This window comes from Zingiber officinale, chromosome 9B (assembly GCF_018446385.1).
Source record: "Zingiber officinale cultivar Zhangliang chromosome 9B, Zo_v1.1, whole genome shotgun sequence".
NCBI lineage: Eukaryota > Viridiplantae > Streptophyta > Magnoliopsida > Zingiberales > Zingiberaceae > Zingiber > Zingiber officinale.
Window position 1 is genome coordinate 15,903,680 of NC_056003.1, and position 21,421 is coordinate 15,925,100.

The window sequence follows — 21,421 nt, forward strand, 5'->3', positions numbered from 1 at the left end:
TTTTTTTTTTTTTTTTTTTTTTTTTTTTTTTTAAGGGATCTCCTATCTTTGACAAGTACTAGTTAGGGATTGATTCTCAGAAATTGATGATCTAAATTTTATCTTATCATGCACTTGATATATCTCATCATGCACTTGACCCCGCGGGTCATCCGAGATGGTATGTGACGGGTGTTGCCACAATAAGGTCGCAGGGTCGATCCTCGAGGCAGCTGGAGAATAAATCCCCTATCCCCGTATTACACCCTGTCCGTCACATGCTCGCTCGGATGCTGCGATTTACCTCTCTCGTGATAGCCTTGGGTCGGATATGGCAGGGGCGCTGGAGACGAGCGTTTCACCTTTTTATCATAATATATATACCTATATATACCTCACATCATATCGATAAAATTGCCATTAATATAACGGATCTATAAACACACCGACGTCAACTAGCCAACGCTGGATTAATTCCTCCGCCCAAGCCAATTTTTCTATGAACAAATCAACTGGCTGCCAAGATATTTACTTAATTTTACGCACAACAAAGATTAAAAAATACACTAAATAAAACCATGCATTAATGATTTCCCTAATTAATTAATAGAACACGCAAGGGAATATGCAACAATCACGGCCGTGGCAGTGCCGGCAGGATTTATCTGGTCTGATAGAGCGAAGGCCTCCGCGCGTCATTCGGTTCTGTAGGGTACTGAAAGCGTATCAGATTCGAAATGTCGAGGTGAACTTCGATGGCAGTGAGATACTTGGAGTTGGAGCAACCGTGGAAGCCGCAAAAGTTGTGGAGGTTGAAGCTAAACGGCGTACCCTCTTCGGAGCCGAACGGCCCGAAGGAACCAAGGTTGGTGTCGAAGCGGAGCGACCTGATCACCGTGTAGTTGGTACTTTTTGTCACTCCGAAGTACCCTCTAACGGAGGTAAAGTGCTCGTTGAACCTAAGGCCCATCTGCTAGGATAATACTTTGTGAACTTGAAAATAGAATAGAAAGAATAAAAATTATATATATATATATATAAATTATATATATATATATATATATATATATATATATATATATATATATAGCGAGAAACTAAATAACTTACAGCGTACAAATTATCGCCGTCACCGCCGTGCCTAGGAGTGAGTTTTAGTTTTTCATTTTGTTCGTAGGCAATTTGGATAGAATTGATGGCATCCTGGCTGTAAGTGATAAGGATCTGCTTCACCCTTCCGTCGCCTGACAATTCATCCCAATTTGCAGAGGTTACATCGAGCAAGTCACGCTTTGTTCCGAGCTTAACAATGATCTTGCCGTTCAAGATTTTGACCTGCAAGCAATTGCAATACAAGAAAGCAAATACAGCAAGAGAGTAAGAAGAGAAGGATCGAAGGAGAGAATTAATATGAATATGAATATGAATATGAATATGAATGCTTACTTCCATCGTAGAAACAGTTTGCTCTTTTGTGCCTGACGCAGAAAATTGCCTGACTTCCATCCTTTAAACAGTTTGATCTTCTGTTCCTGACGCAGAAAATTGTGTGTAGGTTTGGGATTTCTTGCCTTATATAATGTGCATTTTATATTTGGGTAATGCTAAATGGTCTATAATCAATACATGCAAGTGTACATATGGGTATTTTAATAATATCATCTGTGTACATTAATTACATGCATGCATTCTAATTGGAGGATAAAAAATTCTAATTGGCCTCTGGCCAACAAAAATTACCGTTTATATATCGATAAAGGATGGGAGATGAGCAGACGACGTGGATATCGAGATGTTTAGCCACAGCAAACAGCAAATGCCGCGGAAGACGAGAAGGTTGCGTCGGAAGCAGAGGCCAACGGGTAGTACGTAATTAGTAGATGACAATAACTCCAGTGGATTGATACACTTCGTTGTTCAATCCAAGCCCGAGTAATTAAATAGGACGACTAGTTCTTCAAGTATCTATTTTTCTCATCTTATATAACCATATAGCAATATAGCATACGGAGGTAATACATGCGATTCACACCCTTATATAAACAATTTTATTGGCAATGGGTATATGTACATCAAGTTATAATGCTCAAGTGTGCAAAATGATGATGATTCTCATCTTGGTAAAAAGAGTAAACATATATATACATACATAAGCAAGAAGAATCCCGTGATTATTAAATTCACTATGGTTGATCGGCAGGTAGAGCGAACTATTTCAATTATGTTAATTAACAGAACCAAAGGTGTTGCAGTGAGTGGACCATCTAGAATTGGAGCCTGAAATATGTGATTCGATCACCACTCATTGATGGATTCACCACCAATAAACAATAATGTTACATGCCTCTGATTTCATGAATTAACTTATGGAGATCAGGTGATATACTTCTGCATTGCCAAACACATTCCTCGAGCTCGAGTTTATGAGGGTTGTAAAGATGCATTTTGGTACATAGGTTTACTGAGAATTCGAACCCATTTTCCAGAGATTTACATGATAATAGAACCATGCATTGCGACGAAGGAAGTGAGGATTTGTTTGGCATTTTATCTTCTAAGAAACTAGGTGTGTGGTCATTCTCTGAGAAACAATTTAGCATTAGCTATGGCAGGGCATATAAACTTGTGACGAAATGTTTTGGGGCCGTAAGTTATGTGTCATCATCGTCGTCGTCCCCACCCAAGTGATTGCCATCATAGCCCTCTTGTTCTCCAGCTCTAGCAATCATGTGATTTCTCCATCCCCGATCCCGCTCCATGGATTGCCCATGTGAATACTGGTGCTTGCCGCCTTCTGCCAAGGACAAAAGGCAACAAATTAGTTTCAGTGAGAAAAAACCTGAAAGAAAGTGACTAATAGTGGAAAATCAAAGAAGGAATTTTCAGTTGATTAATTTGAATTGCAAATTGGTTAGAAACTGTCATATGCAAAACCTACAATGATAAATGAAGGAAATAGATAGGACAACAGTATCTATCATGCATATTTACCACTTTCACCATCTGATACATCGGCAAGCCTTGCAATTGCAGCAATCAATGATTGTTCATGAGTCTGCAGGCATAGCTCTCGACATTAATTTAGAACAATATCATGCGAAATACATGGAATGGGCAAAATTTTCTTACTTTCAACAAGTTCTTGGCATCCTTCATACCCTTAGGATCAGGCTGGCTTGCGCTAAAAACCTTCTCCACCTGATTGAAAGGTAAATTGTGTTAAAAATTACTTGACTGGCAAAAGGCACAGTGAATTTCTACAAGTCATACTTCTTTAATAAGTATCTTGGTGTCGAGGATCTCAATATCACCAGTGTTCTTGCCAATGCCATCCTGGGGTGGTTGTATAGGTTTCTTTGCCTGATTTTTCATGATTCCTCTACCTCTTCCTGCTCCTGGAATTGCTCTGCTACGGCCTGATGGTTTTTTAGCCCCACGTTCAGGGACACCTGGAGCAACACCTAGACCAGGACGATGACTGATACCTGGATTGTCACAATCCCACCTTAAATCTTCAGGGGGAATCTGCATATCATGGGAGTTACATGATTAAGAAACGTCAATTGACATCAAACTAGATGATAAATCATTATTGCTCACGATGTCAATCCTGAAGCCAATAATGATTTTTCATTAGTTGGGACTGTCCTAAGCTGATGGATTATGCACTAATAACTAAAATTTGAGAAGATTTAGTTAATAATCACTTGCCACTCAGCAATGTGGTAAATGGTGGTACGCGTAGGCAGTGCCTAGCCGTTGAATTTTTTTACTATTTGTATACGTAATATTATTTATTATTCATTATCCACCATTAAGCTTCAATAATTAAATAAATAATAAAAAATTAGGAAAAAAATTTTACTATAAAAGGTATTAACTTAAAATAAAAAAGTTAATCTAATTTATATATATATATATATATAATAGTATAATTTTATTAGGCTTTAATTAAGTCTATTTAAATAATCTATTTAAATTATCTCAATCATAGATAGGAGTTGATTAAAATTATTAATGTAAAGTTTTGATTAAATCTTAAGTTAAAAATAAAACTTGTTTGGCGTTTCAACTTCGGCATCGGACGTGTCGTTGGACTCGGGCGATGCATCTAGACACATCGCCTGAGCCCAACGATGAGTCCAAACCCGTCACCTAAGCCTAGTCGCGTCACCCAAGCGTGGCGATGGGCCCGGAAGCAATGTCCGAGCCCGACAATGGTATCGGATGCGCCACCAAAGAGCGATGCGTCCAAAACCGGAACGCTAAACCTAATAATGGCGTGGCAACAACGACAGCAACGATGGTTCAGTAGAAGGAGGCTGGTTGTTTGGAAATCACTAACGCACCGCGTAGGTTGACTTTGACCGTCATAAATCACTGCCTTCCATAAATGCGGTGTTGTTGAGGTCCGCCTCCTGCCTAGGCGCCACCTCAACCGCCATTTAGCACATTGCCACTCATAAGGCATCAAGTAAAAAACTTGTTAGCTATGCAAAGTCATTGCCAAACTTAACAAATCACTCCAGGTTTATTTGTGATGAATAAAAATGGCAGCTTGGTGCACGAAGCTCCCGCCATGCGGGGTCCCGGGAAAGGATCAATTGTACGTAGCCTTACCTTGCTTTTGCAAGAGGCTGCTTCCAGGATTTGAACCCATGACCTTTTGGTCACAAAGCAATAATTTTACCGTTGCGTCAACCCATGACCTTTTGGTCACAAAGCAATAATTTTACCGTTGCGTCAAGGCTCCCCTTCCTAATTAATAAAAAAAAAAAGTGCCCCCAACTTTAGAATTTAAGAAAATGGTCTAATATAGCAAGAAGATGAAACAATTATGCAATAAAATAAGAGAAGCTTGGCAAGCTAACGGTAAAACAAAACACATCTTCAGCTTCAGTTTAGTAAAGGAGAATTCGTTTCACTTGTATCATACTGTCTGCGTTAATTTGTTCCCAAGATAAGAACCAAAAGAAATGCTTAAAAAAAGTATTTTATCAGGTAAAAAAACAAATGCAAAAACATTAGGAGGTCGATGAGGCAATATGTAAACAACATTTTTAAAAAGAAAAACAATCTTTTGAGCATTCTGTGAGATATTTGAGGAACACAGAGAGAAAACATAAAACCATGCAAACACTCTCCTATGCCGCTATGCAGAATAATATACAAGTCATCTACCTATTTATCCATCTCTGGTTCAACAAATGAAACTGCTAAAAACAGGTCTCTCTGACAAGGGCAGTCACCTTACACACACCATGTAGTAATCAATGATGCCTTGACCACTACTGAATAAGTACTCTGACTGATCCAAATTCACATAGCTCTGACCAAAATTAAAAATTCCTATAATACCTCTAATTCATCCACTAAAGAATAGCGAACAGCAGTGTCCACCATCATTGTTGGTCGTCTTCCACCTCCTCAGAGTGATTGACACCCAACATAGAATCAAGTGGAAACATTAAACCTTGTGTGGATCACACTTACCTGATGTTTTGCACATAATTTCCTATTATTGTTTAGATGCTATTTTCTACTAATAATTGTATTTTAAAAAACCAATGAAACCCCATCTAAAAACAGAAAAGAGTGAGCAGAGTTTCCATAAATGTGAAGCTTTGAGTGCTGCCCCCCAGATACTTAGATGGTTGGAACAGTTGGACGTCAATTGGCAACTGCATGAACATAGGAAGGCAACATGGAGGACCTTACAAGAACAGCAATGACACAGACATATTCAATTTCTTGTTTAAACCCTGACTCACATCAGCCTAGCCCCTCCTCTTCCATTTAACCTTCCAGCGAGTAAGACAGACTCGTCTCAGCAAAATTGCCAATACAACTGATCTGGGGATGGGAACCAGATTCCATTGCATTTAGTGAGGTTCCAAATCACTATGCATGATTTGGGCCCTAGGATAATGTGATTCTATGGTTGGAATATGATTGTGTTAATCTTGGTTATAACTACTCAAATTGTTAGAAACAGTTAAAGAGCAAAACATGAATCATGCAGTTCTTAAATAAAAGAAACAATCAACTTACCTCCTTCAGATTAACCCATTCCCATGTCTCGTGCTCCGTGCCAACATCATAAACCAGTGCATGCAAACCCTGTCAAGTGTTGGTGCCCAGAATATTCAAGAGTTAATAATGCAGTAAAAAAGATGAGGAACAGTAAAATCACTACACAGACTTCCACTGAGTTGTAATCATGAATAACAGCTTCGTAGAAGTTATTATCATCAGGCCATCTAGTCATGACTTTACGCCCAATTAGTGGGTCATATAGTGCTGTTTTAGCTAACCCAACTGGAGCAGGTGCACTAGAAGAATTCTTATTTGCCATATGGCCTCTTCCACTAGGACCTGAAGAAGAATACTGCATAGACTTCATTGAAGAAGCACCAGGTACTGCCTGACCCTGCAATATCAATATCACTTGAATAGAAGATGTAGGAGGCATCTATAAGTTGCGTAATGACTAATCACAAATAACTACAGTATATTTTTCATCAACCAGATAACTTACAGTCTTAGATTTCTTGCCTTTGGGTCCTGTTGTAGTTGTCCTTTTAGCAGCTGATGGTGATGGCTGCATTGGAACTGCAACAGGCTGTGAGTGCAATCCCGTAGATGGTACATCCAAGGACAATGATGGAACAGGCTGTGTTCGTTGCCTTTTTCTGGAGGCTGAAATAGTAGGACTGGGTGCAGGAACGTCTGATTGAACATTACTAAAAACCCCAGACTGATGTCCACCTTCTTGTCTCCATTCCCTATAAAAAGTTGATAACTATAACAAAACATATTAAACTGAGTCTAGATTCATTAGCATACCTTATTCTTCGAATAATATCATCTGCATTCACCCTATTTAATAGTTCTCTATGTTCTTCATCTGACACTTTGAGCTCCTTTCTTAGTTCAGTTATTAGACTTTCTTTTTCCTGAAGAAATCGCTCCATCAGGCATACAACATGAAAACCCAAACCAATGGAGTAGCTATGACAAATCAAGCAGACAATTACCCATGTAATGGCATCAGATTGAGCCTTAAATGCTCGAAGAACTGAAGTGTATGCTTCCTGCTCAAGACGATGTATTTGGATCTCCATATCACTTTGCACCCTAGCATATGGAATTGCACCAACTGTTGTCCTCCCATTACCAGTCATATGTTGTCTTACACCTCTGTTTTGAAGGGGTGGTGGAAAATCATCATCAGTTCCTGCATCCACTCAAATACCATCACACTCCAAGCAAACTCGTAAAAAAAATGTAGGGAACTTGATATTTTGATGTATAATTTCTACTAATATATGGGATTCATCATTCTGGGAAAAAAAAAAGGGTGCACATATTACATTTAAGTTCGGCTCATATAAAAATAGTTTCAGCTAACACAAGTGTGGCATGTCATCATAACTCTGAAATAGAAATATACAGGACGAAACAATGAAGAAACACGAAGGAATCTAGATCTCAAAACCTCACAGTAGCAAAGATAACTGAACAAACAAGTCAGTTAGAAGTTGAGCTCCTCAATCATTTCATGTGTTGTCATTCTTGTCTTCCTTGTTCTCTTGTCAACCAAAGACACTATTGACACTTGACAATGACAATAAAATTGAAAATGAATCGATGAATATCTACTACAATCAAAGAAAGTGAGTTTAAAAATTTTATATTAAAGTTTATTTTGGCAAAATCACCTCCTTTTTCTAAGCTTTTAAGTTTAAGAGGAAGTGCTTCAAGATGGAAATCATTTTATTTTAGGGTGTTAAATAGTTTTGTTAAATTTAATTTATATGATACTTTTGGTAGGAGTTTAATGTAGAGTGATCTATTTCCTAGTTTGCAATTCGATTATTTCCTGTTTAGGTTAGCATCTGATCCTGTCCGAATGAAGGAAGCTGGAAAGCTGGGGATGAGGTGATTGCTGACGGGATGAAAACTTTAATCCTGCAAAACAAAACCAAAACCAGGGAAGGGGTCTGTTAGCCCTCCGACGCTCAAGTCAGAATCAGGAAGAGAGAACGAGTATTTGAGAAATAGATAAATCCTGTCATCCTCATATCTGGCGTACCCTTTTATACCTTTTTCTCTGATCATTCATCTGTCCTTATTTAATGATATTAATTGTCATAGGAAGGCTTCTTTGTCTTGACTTCCGTGCATTGATGATAAATGTAGTGTTCTTTTTTGTCTTGGCTTCTTCATATTTAATGATAGTCAGCGTGTTCTCTTTTACTTTCTTGTCTTCTCCTGTAATGGCATTCCTTGCACCGAACGGGCGATCTGAACGGCTCATTTTCCTGTCGACCGACACATGATGCCCCGACCGGCCGGGTGATGTCTGCTCGACCACTCCTTTGTCAATCGGGATAACCATAAGATAGGCGTTGATCGCCTGTTGACCGCCTTGACTTTAACCGACACTGTGTCATTTGACCCATAACAGGTGGGCTCTCCCTTATCACTGCATCACAAGCCTCCCCCTCAAGTTTAGTCAACGAGGCTACAGGTCCGATTGACTGGACAACTGGTCCTTGGCGATTTTTACATCCGATCGGAATGTTCGGTCCCTTATGTCTGATCGGAGCATCAACCAACGGCGTTCGATCGTTGTCTAACCATGGCCAATGGACGATCGAAGTGTCTGGTAACCTGTTCTCTTTGCAGAGCGGGGCAATAAGCGGCGATACTTGGAGAATTCTCCGAACGCGCTTCTTCGAGCGGTCTTCGTCGTCGTTGACGTCACCCATATTTCTCAAAGCCCGTGGAAATCCTTGACAATTATGGTCGAGCACGGCCATCCCTTTTAATTAAATTCATTAAATGATACCTGATAACCGTATGTCACGTGTCCCTCTTTCTGTCGCCGCACGCCAAACAAGACAGGCAGATATCCTTTGCTGACGTGACTAGTGTCATTTTGAATTCCACGATCAGATCGTCTTCTAGGTTTTCGAAACCTTGGATCGAACAATTGAGTGTGATCGGCCGTGAGGTTTATAAGCCTCACGTGTGTCGTCGTCTTCTCCACTTCGTGCCTTCGTCTTCGAGCTTCGTCGTTGTGGCATTTCGCTTATTCGTCGGTGATCCTCCTATACTCCGGTAACCTCCCGCTTCTTTGATCGATTCTGTGTAATCTTCCGTGTAAGGTTTTCGATCGATTCGGTCTAGTGTTCGTTTATCGTTCATCTTCGATCTCGCTCTTTCAATGGAAAGCTCATCTCAGCCTCCCACCGTCGTCCCTGGACTCTGGTATGCCTCCATTGAGTCTAGATTTGATGCAAGCGATGCAGAGAGTATGAGGGTTGCATATGAAATTCCGCCTAACTATCAAATTGGTCTTCCTTCTTCCTTTGACCGTCCGGACAAACCGCCGTCCGGTTTCGTAACATTTTTCAAGTGCCAATTTACCGTCGGTCTGCGGTTCCCGATCCACCCTTTCTTCTCAACCGTTTGCAAATATTTTCGTATCTCCTTACATCAACTAACGCCGAACTCCTTTCGGCTGCTGTGCGGGGTCGTCGTTCTATTCCGCCTGCACGGCATACCCCTTCCTCCTCGGCTCTTCCATTATTTCTACTATCCCAAGTTGTCCGAGCCAGGGACTTTTCTTTTCCAAGCCCGAGTGGGCCTTGTTTTCTTTGATAAGATATCGTCCTCCAATAAACATTGGAAGGACTACTATTTTTTTGTTCGCTTTCTCGAGCAGCCGGACTTCCCAACCATATGGCAATTAGAAGCGCCAAATCCTCTAGAGCTCAAGAAATACAAGAGTCGACCGGACTACCTTGACGCAGCTTCACAATTGGTCGGGCAAAAATACCATATTCACAAATTGTTGCATGAGGGAGTCCTCTACGTATTCGGCCCCCTGATCTGCACGAAGCTTCCGTCCAGCCTAGGTACGCTCTTTCTTGGCTTAACTTTTGAATTTAACTGATTTTTCCTTCTCTTTTGCAGCTCATGTCATGTTGCGTGCATGTCTGGTCGGCAAAGCCAAGCTTACGGACGCTGGGATCAATGTGGCGGTCGTGGCTGAGTTGGAGAGCCACGATTTGCAACCGATCGGCTCGCAAGAAGACCCGCTCGAAGAGAGTGTGAGAGCGCCATCACTAGTGAGCGAAGGGATAGCCAACCAAACGCCCAGCAGTGGAGCGGTTGGTGCATCGAATCCTCCCCCCGCACAGCTGCCGGTGATTCCGGTGGAAGGGGCATCGGACTCGACCTCTTCTGGGGAGCCACTGATAAGCCGCAAGAGGCGTCAGGTGGAGGTTACATCCCGCTCCACTTCCTCCGTTGTGCAGACCCCCACCAGAACTAGCTCCCGCCTTCCCTCCGCTGAATGGGTTAAAACTTCGACGCCAGCTCCCGCCACGGCAACCGTTCCCTCTATGTCATCTGATCGTACACCATCCCTATTCGATCTGCCACGGGAACAATTTGCGCGCCGTCAGTTACTTTCATGCCGCCGCCCACGAAGATCAAAAGTCTGGCATCCAGTCAATGTCTCGGTCATCCAGCAGAGCGACCTTGGCCCAATCAGCCTCGAGCAACCAGCGCCACATAACGGCGGTTCTCCATCTTCCGACTGAGGAATGGCGCGAGTCGGACGATGCTGAATCCCGAGCCCCCGAGCACCAAATAATCATTCAGGGGCCGCTCGCACAGATATGGGATGACGCCCGAACCCGTGCAGTAGTCATGCCTCCGAAGGCACTCGTGGACAGTCATACCCAGATGTCCACTAGGGTAAGTTTTTTGTATGCCCTTAATTTATCTCCAATCGACTTTTATATGTTTCCGGTTCCTCGCAGTATTGGGTAAAGAATCTGGCCATGTGTCAAAGGCTTACTTCTTTGGAGCAAGAAGTTAAGCAGCTGAAGGCGCCGAACGACCAATCATCTGCTTCTCAGACGTAGCTGGAGCAGATGAATACTGAGATAGCTCAACTAAGAGTCGATCTGGCAAAGAGCACTGAGCAGCTAGAGGCGGAGAAGGGAAAAAATACCGAGCAAGCCACCCAATTAGCTCGACTCAATAAACAGACCAGCACCTTTGAATCCAAAATCCATTCGGCCAACACTAGGAAACTCCGGACCATTGAAGATCTAGAGATAAAAAATAAAGAGTTTCAGGTGTTGGCCCAAAACTTGAAGGATGCTAAGGTTGCCTTGAAGACAGAGCGGGATGGATGGTTGGCCGAGCAAACTGCAACAAAGGCCCAGCTCGACGCCAAAGATGAAGAGCTGAGCAAGTTGAAGGAAGACCTAGAGGCCTCCCGAGCGGCTTTGAGACTTATCAGGAAGCTAAGTAGAGTAGGTTTTATCTCATGAAGCAAACATACATCCGCTCAGATGCTTTAATGACAAACTCGCCGATCGGGCTTTTCGTCTGTTCGACCTGGCGATTGAAGGGACGTTTAGCTAACTCAGGGAAGGCGACTACCTCCCCGCCGCTCTATCAAGCAAGGTCATCAATCGGGACAAACTGACTTAGTCGCTGCCGGATGATGTCTTAGATTATATGGAGTGAGCCAGTTTGAGCGTTTTGCCTCTCTAAAAATTTTAAAGTTTCAATGAATGCTTGTCCGTCCGACTAACCTTTATTTTCTTCTAATATTTTAATTTTTCAACTCAATTTTCAAGCTTTATTTTCTTCTCGTGTGGCCTCATGTTTCTTCCGATTGGCAACGACTTATCTACTTAGCCGGTCGGTCCGTTTTGTTTTCAAAGTTGTCGCTTGACTGTTTTAGCGTAGACATGGGTTTAAGGTCGCCGCTCGACAGCTGACGAAGACAGGGGTTTAAGGTCGCCGCTCGACCGCTGACAAAGATAGGGGTTTAAGGTCGTTGCTCGACCGTTGATGATGACAGGGGTTTAAGGTCGCCGCTCGACCATTGATGGCGACAGGGGTTTATAGTCACCACTCGACTTTTAACATGGCCTGATCGGCCCAAGTGTCTGGAAAACTTTGGTTTTTATTTATGTTGGTCCTACATTCAAAAGGCATATACACAAGTACATTTATATTTGCTCGCGCACCTCTCACCCGGGCATATAGGATTGAAGATGATTTGCGCTCCACGACCGCTCAAGTCGTTTCCCGTTTTCGTCTTCCAAGTAATAGGCCCCCCGAGCGAAGTTTCTGTACAACCTTGTAAGGTCCCACCCATGGAGCTTCGAGTTTGGTGACATCGCCGACCGGCTTGATTTTCTTCCACACTAGATCACCGACCTAGAAGGACCTTGGGATCACCCTCCTGTTGTAGTTCTGCCTCATCCGCTGTCGAAAAGCCATTAGCCGAACGGCCACTTTATCCTGCGCTTCATCCACCAAGTCAGCTCTATTAGCCTTCGCTCGCCATTCCCTTCGTCGTAGAGTCGCACTCGGTCGGATTCTACTCCAACTTCTACATGAACCACCGCTTCTCCTCCATACACCAGCTGGAATAGTATTACATCGGTCGCCTCCTTTGGGGTCGTGCGAAGTGCCCACAAGACACTTGATAGCTCGTCGGCCCAGCTACCTCCTGCATGGTCGAGCCAGGTTCGTAAGCCTCTGAGGATCTCTCGATTTGTAACCTCCGCCTGACCGTTGCTCTGGGGATAGGCAACTGAGGTGAAGGCCTGCAGGATGTAAAAGTCTTCGCATCACTACCCGAACTTCTGACCCGCGAACTGCCGCCCGTTATCCCAGACAAGACGGGAGGATGCCGAACCGACAGAGGATGTTCTACCAGATGAACTTGATGACCATCTGCTCACTTATCTTTGCCAGGGCTCAGCCTCTACCCATTTTGAAAAGTAGTTCACAGCAACAAGTAGGAACCTTCGCTGACCTGTTGTCATGGGAAATGACCCCACAATGTTCATGCCCTATTGGTTGAACAGGCAAGATACCATGGATGACTTCATCTCTTCGATCGGTTGGTGCGAAATATTGTAATACTTTTGGCAGGACATGCATGTGGCTGTCGTCCGAGCAGCATCCTCTTGGAGAGTTGGCCAGAAGTATCCGGCCAGGAGAATCTTTTGAGCTAGCGAACGACCGCCTGGATGGCTTCCACAGGAGCCTTGGTGCATTTCTTGCAAGATGTATACTGCGTCCGCTGGTCCAACACACTTTAGCAAGGGCCTAGAGAAGGCTCTTTTGTACAGCTGATCTCCGACCAAGGTAAACCGTCCGACCCTCTTCTTTAATAAACGCGTCGCCTCCTAATCGGTCGGCGTACAACCCGATCAGAGAAATTCAATTAATGGTGTTCTCCCGTGGCTCGGAAAGACAACTCCCTCCATTCGGTCGATGTGCGCCACCAATGAAATATGCTCGATCGGCTGACTGATCACGATCGGTGATAATGCAATAGCTAACTTAGCTAGTTCATCTGTTGTTTGATTGTCCGATCGAGAAATCTTCTGCACAATGACTTCTTGAAAATTTGTCTTTAACTTCTCGAATGCTTCTGCATATAACTTGAGTCGGGGGTTGCTAATCTCGAACGCCCCCGCCAACTGCTAGGCGGCCAACTGAGAGTCCGAATAAATGAGGACCTTTGTGGCTCCGACATGCCTCGCTACTTGCAAGCCGGCTATCAAGGCTTTATACTCAGCCTCATTGTTGGTGGCACGATAATCCAGCTGATCGGAAAGTTGCATTCGGTCTTCCCTTGGAGAAATGAGCAGGATGTCGATCTTGCTGTCTTGTCTGGTAGAAGAAGAGTCATCAACATATATTCTCCAAGTTGCTTCTAACTCGTCGTTCTGGATTTCTGTGACGAAATCAGCCAAGGCCTGAGCTTTTATCGTCGTTCAGGGCTGGTATTGGATCTCGAACTCACTTAGTTCAGTTGTCCACTTGATCAGCCAACCGGATGCTTCTACGTTGAGAACTCTTCCTAAGGTACTGTTGGTCATCACGATGATTGGATGGGAGAGGAAGTACGGGCGGAGTCTCTGAGCGGCTAGTACCAAAGCGTAAACTAATTTTTTCATACCACTGTAGCGGGATTCAACGTCTTTCAATATATGACTTAAAAAATACACGGGTTGTTGCTTTTGCTCATTCTTTTTAACTAATGTCGAGTTGACCGCATTATCGGTGGACGACAAATAGATCCAGAGCGGCTCTCCTATACTCGGCTTAGCTAATATAGGCAAGGAGTTAAGATAATCCTTGAGCTCTTCAAACGCCCGGTCGCACTCCGCATCCCACTAGAATTTTGTAGCCCGACGCAGCACCTTGAAGAACAGTAGACTTCGGTCGGATGATTTGGATATAAATCTGGACAGAGCAATAATATGCCCAATCAGCCGTTGGGCTTCCTTCAAGTTGCGTGGTGGCGACATATCTTGCAGAGCTTTAACCTTGCTCGGATTCGCCTCGATCCCCCGCTCAGTGACGATGTATCCCAAGAATCGGCCGCTCTTGGCGCCGAACAGGCACTTGTTTGGATTCATCTTTATTCCATAAGCCCTCAAAATTTGGTAGGTCTCCTTGATGTCTGTGCAAAAATCACTAGCTCTTGGAGATTTTATTAATATGTCTGCCGCTAGAACACCTTATTCATGAGCCTCTGGTAGGTAGCGTCGGTGTTCTTTAGTCCAAACGGCATGACATTGTAACAAAATATTCCATCAGTCGTGATAAACCTGACCTTTTCTTGATCTTCTCGGGCGAGCAGCACTTGGTGATAACCTTCATATGCGTTGAGCATTCAGATCAGCTCGCAGCCGGCCGTAGAGTCAACCATCTGGTCTATCCAGGGCAGCGGATAGAAATCCTTCGGACACGCTTTATTCAGGTTGTGGAAGTTGTATAGACCCTCCATTTGTTGCCTGGCTTGGGACTAGGACGATGTTAGCAAGCCAGCTCGGAAATTGTACCTCTCGTATGTGGTCGACCTCCAACAATTTCTCTATCTCTGCTCGGATGACCAAGTTTTGTTCCGTGCTGAAATCTCTTTTCTTTTGTTTCACTCGTTGAGCGTCAGGTCAGACGTGTAGCTCGTGCTGAGCCACACTTGACGAAATACCAGAAAGCTCATGTGTCGACCAAGTGAACACATCGTGATTCTGTCTGAGGCAAGCTACCAGCTCCGACTTTTTCTCACTCTCCATATCAGCAGCGATAAAGGTAGTTGCTTCCGAGCGATTAGGGTGGATCTGAACTTCTTCTTTCTCTTCGTAGACCAGCGCGAGGGGTTTTTCAATGATGGCGTTCACCTCCAGGCGAGGTGTCTTCCGAGCGGCTCATGCTTCCGTTCTGACCATCTCGACGTAACAACGTCGAGCGACCTATAACGTTATTTGGCCGATGAAATTTGTGGTCCTTGTCCTCTTCAAGGGTTCTTCTCCGAGTGAGATGACCAACTTGATTTGGCCGATCGACAACACTTCGTTACCCGTGAAGCCGTAGAGCAAAGTCAACATAGCAGCAATTCACTTCGATCAATTTGCAATTGATCGAATGCCTTCCTGTACAGGATATTCACCGACCTCCCTGTATCAATAAAAGTGTGATGGACTATATAATTGGCAATTACCGCTCCGATGATTAATGCATCGTCATGGGGGACCTCCACTCCCTCCAAATCCTTAGGCCCGAAGCTAATCTCGAGTCCCTCAACTTTCTCCTTGATGCAGCCAACGATGTGGGTCTCAAGACATCGCACATGCAACTTCCTTGCTCAGTTAGAATCTCCGCTGGTCAGCCCGTCGGCGATCATGCCTATCTCCCCCGAGTGGCGTTACTTCAATTATATTCTTCCCTTGTGGACGGTCTGGTCCGTTTGGAGGAGGCTCGGGCAGGGATTTAGTTCCTTTGGTGGTAGCATGGCTCGGTCGTCCTTTCCTCCTTCCTTCGTTCTGCAGATCGGCTTCGGTGACACCGATCTGAAGGTGGCGATCGACGATGGTATCCACGCAAAACCGACCTACTGGCTGTCAGATCGTAGCAGTCCCTTGTGTTGTGCGTCGTCGACTGGTGGAAGGTGCAAAACATTGGTACTCATCTCTTGCCTCTTGGCATGCGGCCTAGTCTCCTGATGTGAAGAGGCTCCCGACCGGGGCTCTTTAGGTGGTTGATGACGGCTCGGTTGACGCCGCTCGAATGCTCCTGTAGGCTCGGCGGCCGTCTTTTTCTTCCTTGCCACCTGGGCTTCTTCTACATTAATGTATTCGTTGGCCTTCTTTTGGAGATGACCAAAGTCCTTCGATGGCCGCCGAATGAGCGATCGGAAGAATTCTCCCTCGATGAGACATTGGGTGAAGACGTTCACCAACACATCTGAGGAGACTGTTAGAATGTCCATCGCCACATGATTGGAGTGTTGTATGTAGGCCCTCAGGCCCCCTCGGGGCCCTTGCTTCAGCGAGAACAGATTCACGCTCGTCTTCTGGTGGCGGCAACTATTAGCAAAATGATGTACGAATGCCGCTCAGAAGTCTTTGAAACTGTGGATCGAGCTATTCGGTAACTATTTGAACCATCGTTGCGTCGATCCAGATAAAGTAGTAAGAAAGACTCGACATTTTACCCCGTCCGTGTACTGGTGAAGGGTGGTCGCGTTGTAAAACTTGGCCAAATGGTCATCGGGATCGGTTGCTCCATTGTACTCCCCGATCGTCAGCGGGGTGTAATGCTTTGGCAGAAGGTCGTTCAGGATCCCCTCCGAAAATTGTTGGTTGACCCGCTAGGGGGAGTTGTCTTCCCTCGGCGTTTTTTCCTTTTGTGCGTCCCGTATGGGCGCCTCATCCAAGGAAGATCCCCGGTCTCTATCCGCTCGACCCCTTTCTTCTGGGGGAGCCCAGGGTAGCGCTCGATTAAAGGGGACTAGCATATTACCAGTGTCCCCATAAGAGCCAATCGGTCTCCTATTTAGCTCCCGAACGGGAAGTTGATCCGCTCGATCTTCTCTTTCAGTCTGTCGATCTGCTGCAGAGGCAACAGGCTCATGTCTTGTCGATCGTCCAACGTCTATTACTGTTGCTCCAATATCTTCGTCACTCAAGCTTGTATCAGTGCATCGAGATCCTCTTGCGTCAGCGTCACTGTTGTGAGTCGTCCAGCGTCTTCCATCTTCTTATTCGGATGCAGGCTACGTTCCCACAGGCGGTGCCAAAATGATTCTGTCCGAATGAAGGAAGCTGGAAAGTTGGGGATGAGGTGATTACTAACGGGATGAAGACTTTAATCCTGCAAAACAACCAAAACCAGGGAAGGAGTCCCTGGCGTTGGTCCTCCGACGCTCAAGTCAGAATCAAGAAGAGAGAACGAGTATTTGATGTGCATAGATATTATGATCGTTTATGCATTCTTTAACGCACATTCACTTGCTTTATTTGTATATATTTTTTTCACGATCATCTCTCTTATCATTTATTCAGTATTTATTACTCTTTTGTCAAAAATCTGCTCTTTATTTGGTTTTGTGTTGACAGGAACAAATTTTGGAGCGAAAACGGCAATTGTCGATGCACCCGAGCAAAGCAGAGCACAACCGTGCACCCCTGCACGATCGTGTGGCGATTCCAGACAGAGAGCAAAGCACGATCGTGCAACCCTGCACGGCCGTGTGGCCATTCACCGACAGAGAGTAGATCACGGCCGTGCAACCTTGAACGGCCATGCCTCACAACCAGCAGCCAAAATCTACACGGTCGTGTGAACCTCACACGGTCGTGCAATGCAGCCCGAGCCAAAGCAAGACACGGTCGTGCAGACGTGGCACGGCCGTGCCACTTTACCCGAAGACAAGAAGAGCTTGGGCGTGCGGATTTCGCACGGTCGTGGCACGGGCCGTGCGGCGCCCATGCCCTAACCTACATAAAGGCTTTTAGCTCTTCTTCTCGGGGGGAGGAGGCGAGATGTCAGAAAGGATTTACCTTAGTGTCGTTCCACGCTATCCCGGACTTCCGAGATCACCGTCATCATCACATCAACTCTAGAAACAAAGGATTAGACCCGAAGATCACTCGACGTTATTGGATAAGTATCTTTTCTCTTTCTCTCTTCTCGTTTGAGGATTGTATGCTTACTTTTTATTATGTCTTTGGGTTTTTCTCCGACGTCTATGGAGTAGATCCCTTGTTCTAGGATCAGGGAGTAGTTGTGGATAGGGTTTGATGTAAGACTCATGTTTATGCCTTTACTTATTGGATGATTTCGCTTGCTTTGTTTCTATTTGATATGCATGAGACTCGCTGCTGAGATTATCTCGTCATATTAGTCGATTGTGTAGAATTGCTAATTTCGTAAAAAAGGATCTTAGATCGTATACCCGAGGGGCCCTAGTGACAAGGGTAACCTGTTCACGGACATCTAGGATACTCCCTTGAAAGGAGAGGCAACTTCTCCACAAGGAAGTAAGAGACCGAACCAAACACCCATCTTTATCCTTAATGATACCGATTAGATTTGTATTCTTGTAATCTACCGAGGCGCCCTAGTGACAGGGGTTAACCGTAACAGGATTTCACAGGAACTTCTCTGTTTAGTGCTTAAGGATGGCAGCTTTAACTTCCGACGAATGCATGTTGAAAGACAATGAGGAAAAGATAGAACATGATGCATCAGGTTCCACCACAACGAAATCGAACTCCTAGAACTCTTCCCAAACCAAGTTAACCTTTCTCTCTTTTGCTAGTTCTCACGTCTACTTCCCCATTACCTTTCCTCTTAGGAAATAATTAACTTATAACCATCGGTAGTTTAATTAATTCTACGTGAACAATAGCTAGTGCTTATAACCAGTTCTCGTGGGATCGATAATCTTTTATTACTGGCGACGTATCCGTGCACTTGCGGAAGCGTAACAGTATTTGATAAATAGATAAATCTTGTCTTCCTCATACCTGGCGTATCCTTTTATACATTTTTCTATGATCATTCATCTGCCCTTATTTAATGATATTAATTACCAGAGGAAGGCTTCTTTGTCTTGACTTCCATGCATTGATGATAAATGTAGTGTTCTTCTTTATCTTGGCTTCTTCATATTTAATGATAGACGGCGTGTTCTCTTTTACTTTCTTGTCTGCTCCTGTGTAATGTCATTCCTTATGCCGGACAGGCGGTCCGAGCAGCTCATTTTTCTACCGACCGACACATGATGCCCCGACCGGCCGGGTGATGTCAGCTCGACCACTCCTTTGCTGACCGGGATAACCGTAAGTCCGACATTGACCGCCTTGACTTTGACCGATACCATGTTATTTGACCCGTGACAGGTGAGCTCTCCCTTATCACCACATCAGCATCTATAAAGGATGTCCAATTCTCCCATATTTTTTTTTCATCAAGGCATGTCAATTCCATCTCAATTCTTTGTATGAATCTTGATTCGATTACAGTGTTGCATCACTATCCTATTGCTAAATGCATGTTGATTGTGCAATGTCTTATTATTATACAAGAAAAAAAAAAAAACTATCGATATCAATCTTGATATATAAATCAATATGAACCAATTGACTTAGATTGAAGTCAACAAGAGCCAATTTGATCCTGACCAATCTCTCGGACATGTTTGAGATACAGCGAAAAACTAAAATTTCTATGGAAAATTGTAAGATTTGTTTGCAGATCTCATTCACCTGAATGAATACGTCTAGAGTTAGATCTAGGAAATGAGGAGACAACCTGTACATTAGGCAATAGAGAAGCCAACTTGGGAGAAGAGGAGCGATGAGAGTAGAGAGGTCTAACTTCAAGAGAATGAATGAGGAAGCAAAGATGCATTCCATTTTAGGAGAAAAAAGAAGGAAGAGTTTGTGTCCTTCATTTGTGTTTTATAGGAAGAAGTTAATGACATTAAATTACTTGTAAATGGAAAATCATGCAAAACTTGTGTTGCCCATTTGCGACTTACCATAATACATTACTATGTTAGCACTAACAGAAAAGGGCAATGAACTCCATAAATGTTGCCAATGGCTCCAGGGTATGTAGGCCTTTCAGATCATTTATTGAATACATAGTGTGAGGAGGGAGTGGTACCATCTGATGGACTAGCAACATAAGCACCAAAACCAAAAGGAATTGCTGGTAACAGTGGCAGAATGATGTTGACACGAAAGCATTGTGGAAGCACATGCAATGGCATATTGATCAACATTGAACATAATTTGCCAATTTGGATTGGTGAATGCTTCAGGTATTATCTGAGTTTCCTTCCAAGATGTGGATGTGAAAAGTTGCTCTCACAGCAGTTACAACAATGCCGGAAATAAGGATTCTCCTAGGCGAGGAGCCCTAGGTTGGATATTAAAGTATACTGCACCACTAATGGGAAAATTCCTTGTTTCTCATGAATAACCATGGAAATTCTTAAAGATGTCGCTAGTACAGATGCCAACAGAGGGGGTCTATAATAAAAGCTAACAGTGTAAAGAACGGGACCAACTGAGTTCAGCACCAACACCGTAGTTAGGAGAAAGTCGGATGATGGAGAGTAGAGAAAGGGTAAGTACTATTGTTTACTTGGCATTACCTTTTATCTCCTTGCTCAGACATAAAAGGAAAGCATCCTTCTAGCGCTCGCTCATTTCCATATTAGCTTAAGCTCCAGATAAATGGAAACCAGGAAAAAATTCAACTATCCTAATTTCACAACCTTGCCGCTTTCTAGGAAAGAGCTATCTTCGAGAAATTTCTCATACTCACTGGAATTTTTTAATGAAATTCTAGAAAATAAACACCCAAAAAGGTAACCCTAAAATCGTGAGACTATCATGATCTGAAGGAAGGGATGCTAGAGAAAGCTTACCACTGCTATCAGAAGGACCGAATTCCATGTCAGGAATCCCTTGCTTTCTAAACCCCCGCTGTGTAAATCCCCTAGAAACCCCAAACCCGTCGAGTTGAAAGACAGAGGGGTTTCCCTGCACTACGACCCAATTCGCGGCGAACAGATCCGCCGCTTCAGCACCACTTCCCGTAGCCGACGACGAAGAAACTGTCCGAAACGAGCTTGAGAAAGCGGATTCGATCGGCAATCCGAGTGGAGAGCATGGATTCTGGGGGAGATTGGGAGGAAGTGGAAGAAGGTGGCGTGCGGGGCGGAGAGGAAGAGGAGGGCGGAGGCTGTAAAAAGAAGAATCGAGAGGAAGGAAAAGCGTTAAACTGCGGACCGCAACGGATTTTTTAGAGGCAATTCGAACTGTTTCAGTTCCGGGCTTGGCATGGCGATATTCCGACGAGCATCCCATGGCCCGGTCCGGTTCAGACAGTTCCATAAATGAATGAGTTCGTTTTATTTTTTTTTATTTTTATTTCCATTTTTATTTTAAAAAATCAAAATTTTGAAAATTTATGAACTAGATAAAATAAATATTTTTCACTCCCTTAAACTTAAGGTGGTCGCATAAAAAATATAAATATTTAATTTTTTAAAAAAAAATATTTTTTAAAAACAAAATAT

The 21,421-nt window shown here is 43.8% G+C and overlaps 2 protein-coding genes across 2 annotated transcripts; both read right to left on the reverse strand.

The window, feature by feature from the left end:
* Window positions 1-640: 640 nt before the first annotated feature.
* Window positions 641-1,485, reverse strand: LOC122022848 (jacalin-related lectin 3-like). The gene is made up of 3 exons (XM_042580962.1): window positions 1,426-1,485; window positions 1,090-1,314; window positions 641-949 (listed from the first exon to the last, which is right to left on the reverse strand). The coding sequence occupies exons 1-3, from the start codon at window positions 1,483-1,485 to the stop codon at window positions 641-643; spliced, it is 594 nt and encodes a 197-aa protein (XP_042436896.1).
* Window positions 1,486-2,249: 764 nt separating this feature from the next.
* Window positions 2,250-21,150, reverse strand: LOC122024148 (protein EMSY-LIKE 3-like). Its single transcript, XM_042582701.1, has 10 exons — window positions 20,768-21,150; window positions 7,017-7,216; window positions 6,826-6,935; window positions 6,518-6,764; window positions 6,182-6,409; window positions 6,031-6,099; window positions 3,250-3,504; window positions 3,109-3,177; window positions 2,971-3,034; window positions 2,250-2,773 (listed from the first exon to the last, which is right to left on the reverse strand). The coding sequence occupies exons 1-10, from the start codon at window positions 20,793-20,795 to the stop codon at window positions 2,631-2,633; spliced, it is 1,413 nt and encodes a 470-aa protein (XP_042438635.1). The 5' UTR covers window positions 20,796-21,150; the 3' UTR covers window positions 2,250-2,630.
* Between the last annotated feature and the right edge of the window lie 271 nt (window positions 21,151-21,421).

Coding starts and splice junctions, on each gene's coding strand:
- LOC122022848 (XM_042580962.1), bottom strand. CDS start 1,485: ATGGAAGTCAGGCAATTTTCTGCGTCAGGCACAAAAGAGCAAACTGTT. Junction 1,315..1,425: donor AAACTGTTTCTACGATGGAA/GTAAGCATTCAT, acceptor AATTGCTTGCAG/GTCAAAATCTTGAACGGCAA. Junction 950..1,089: donor ACGGCGATAATTTGTACGCT/GTAAGTTATTTA, acceptor TTATCCTAGCAG/ATGGGCCTTAGGTTCAACGA.
- LOC122024148 (XM_042582701.1), bottom strand. CDS start 20,795: ATGGAATTCGGTCCTTCTGATAGCAGTG. Junction 7,217..20,767: donor CGGTCCTTCTGATAGCAGTG/GTAAGCTTTCTC, acceptor GAGTGGATGCAG/GAACTGATGATGATTTTCCA. Junction 6,100..6,181: donor ATGATTACAACTCAGTGGAA/GTCTGTGTAGTG, acceptor AACACTTGACAG/GGTTTGCATGCACTGGTTTA.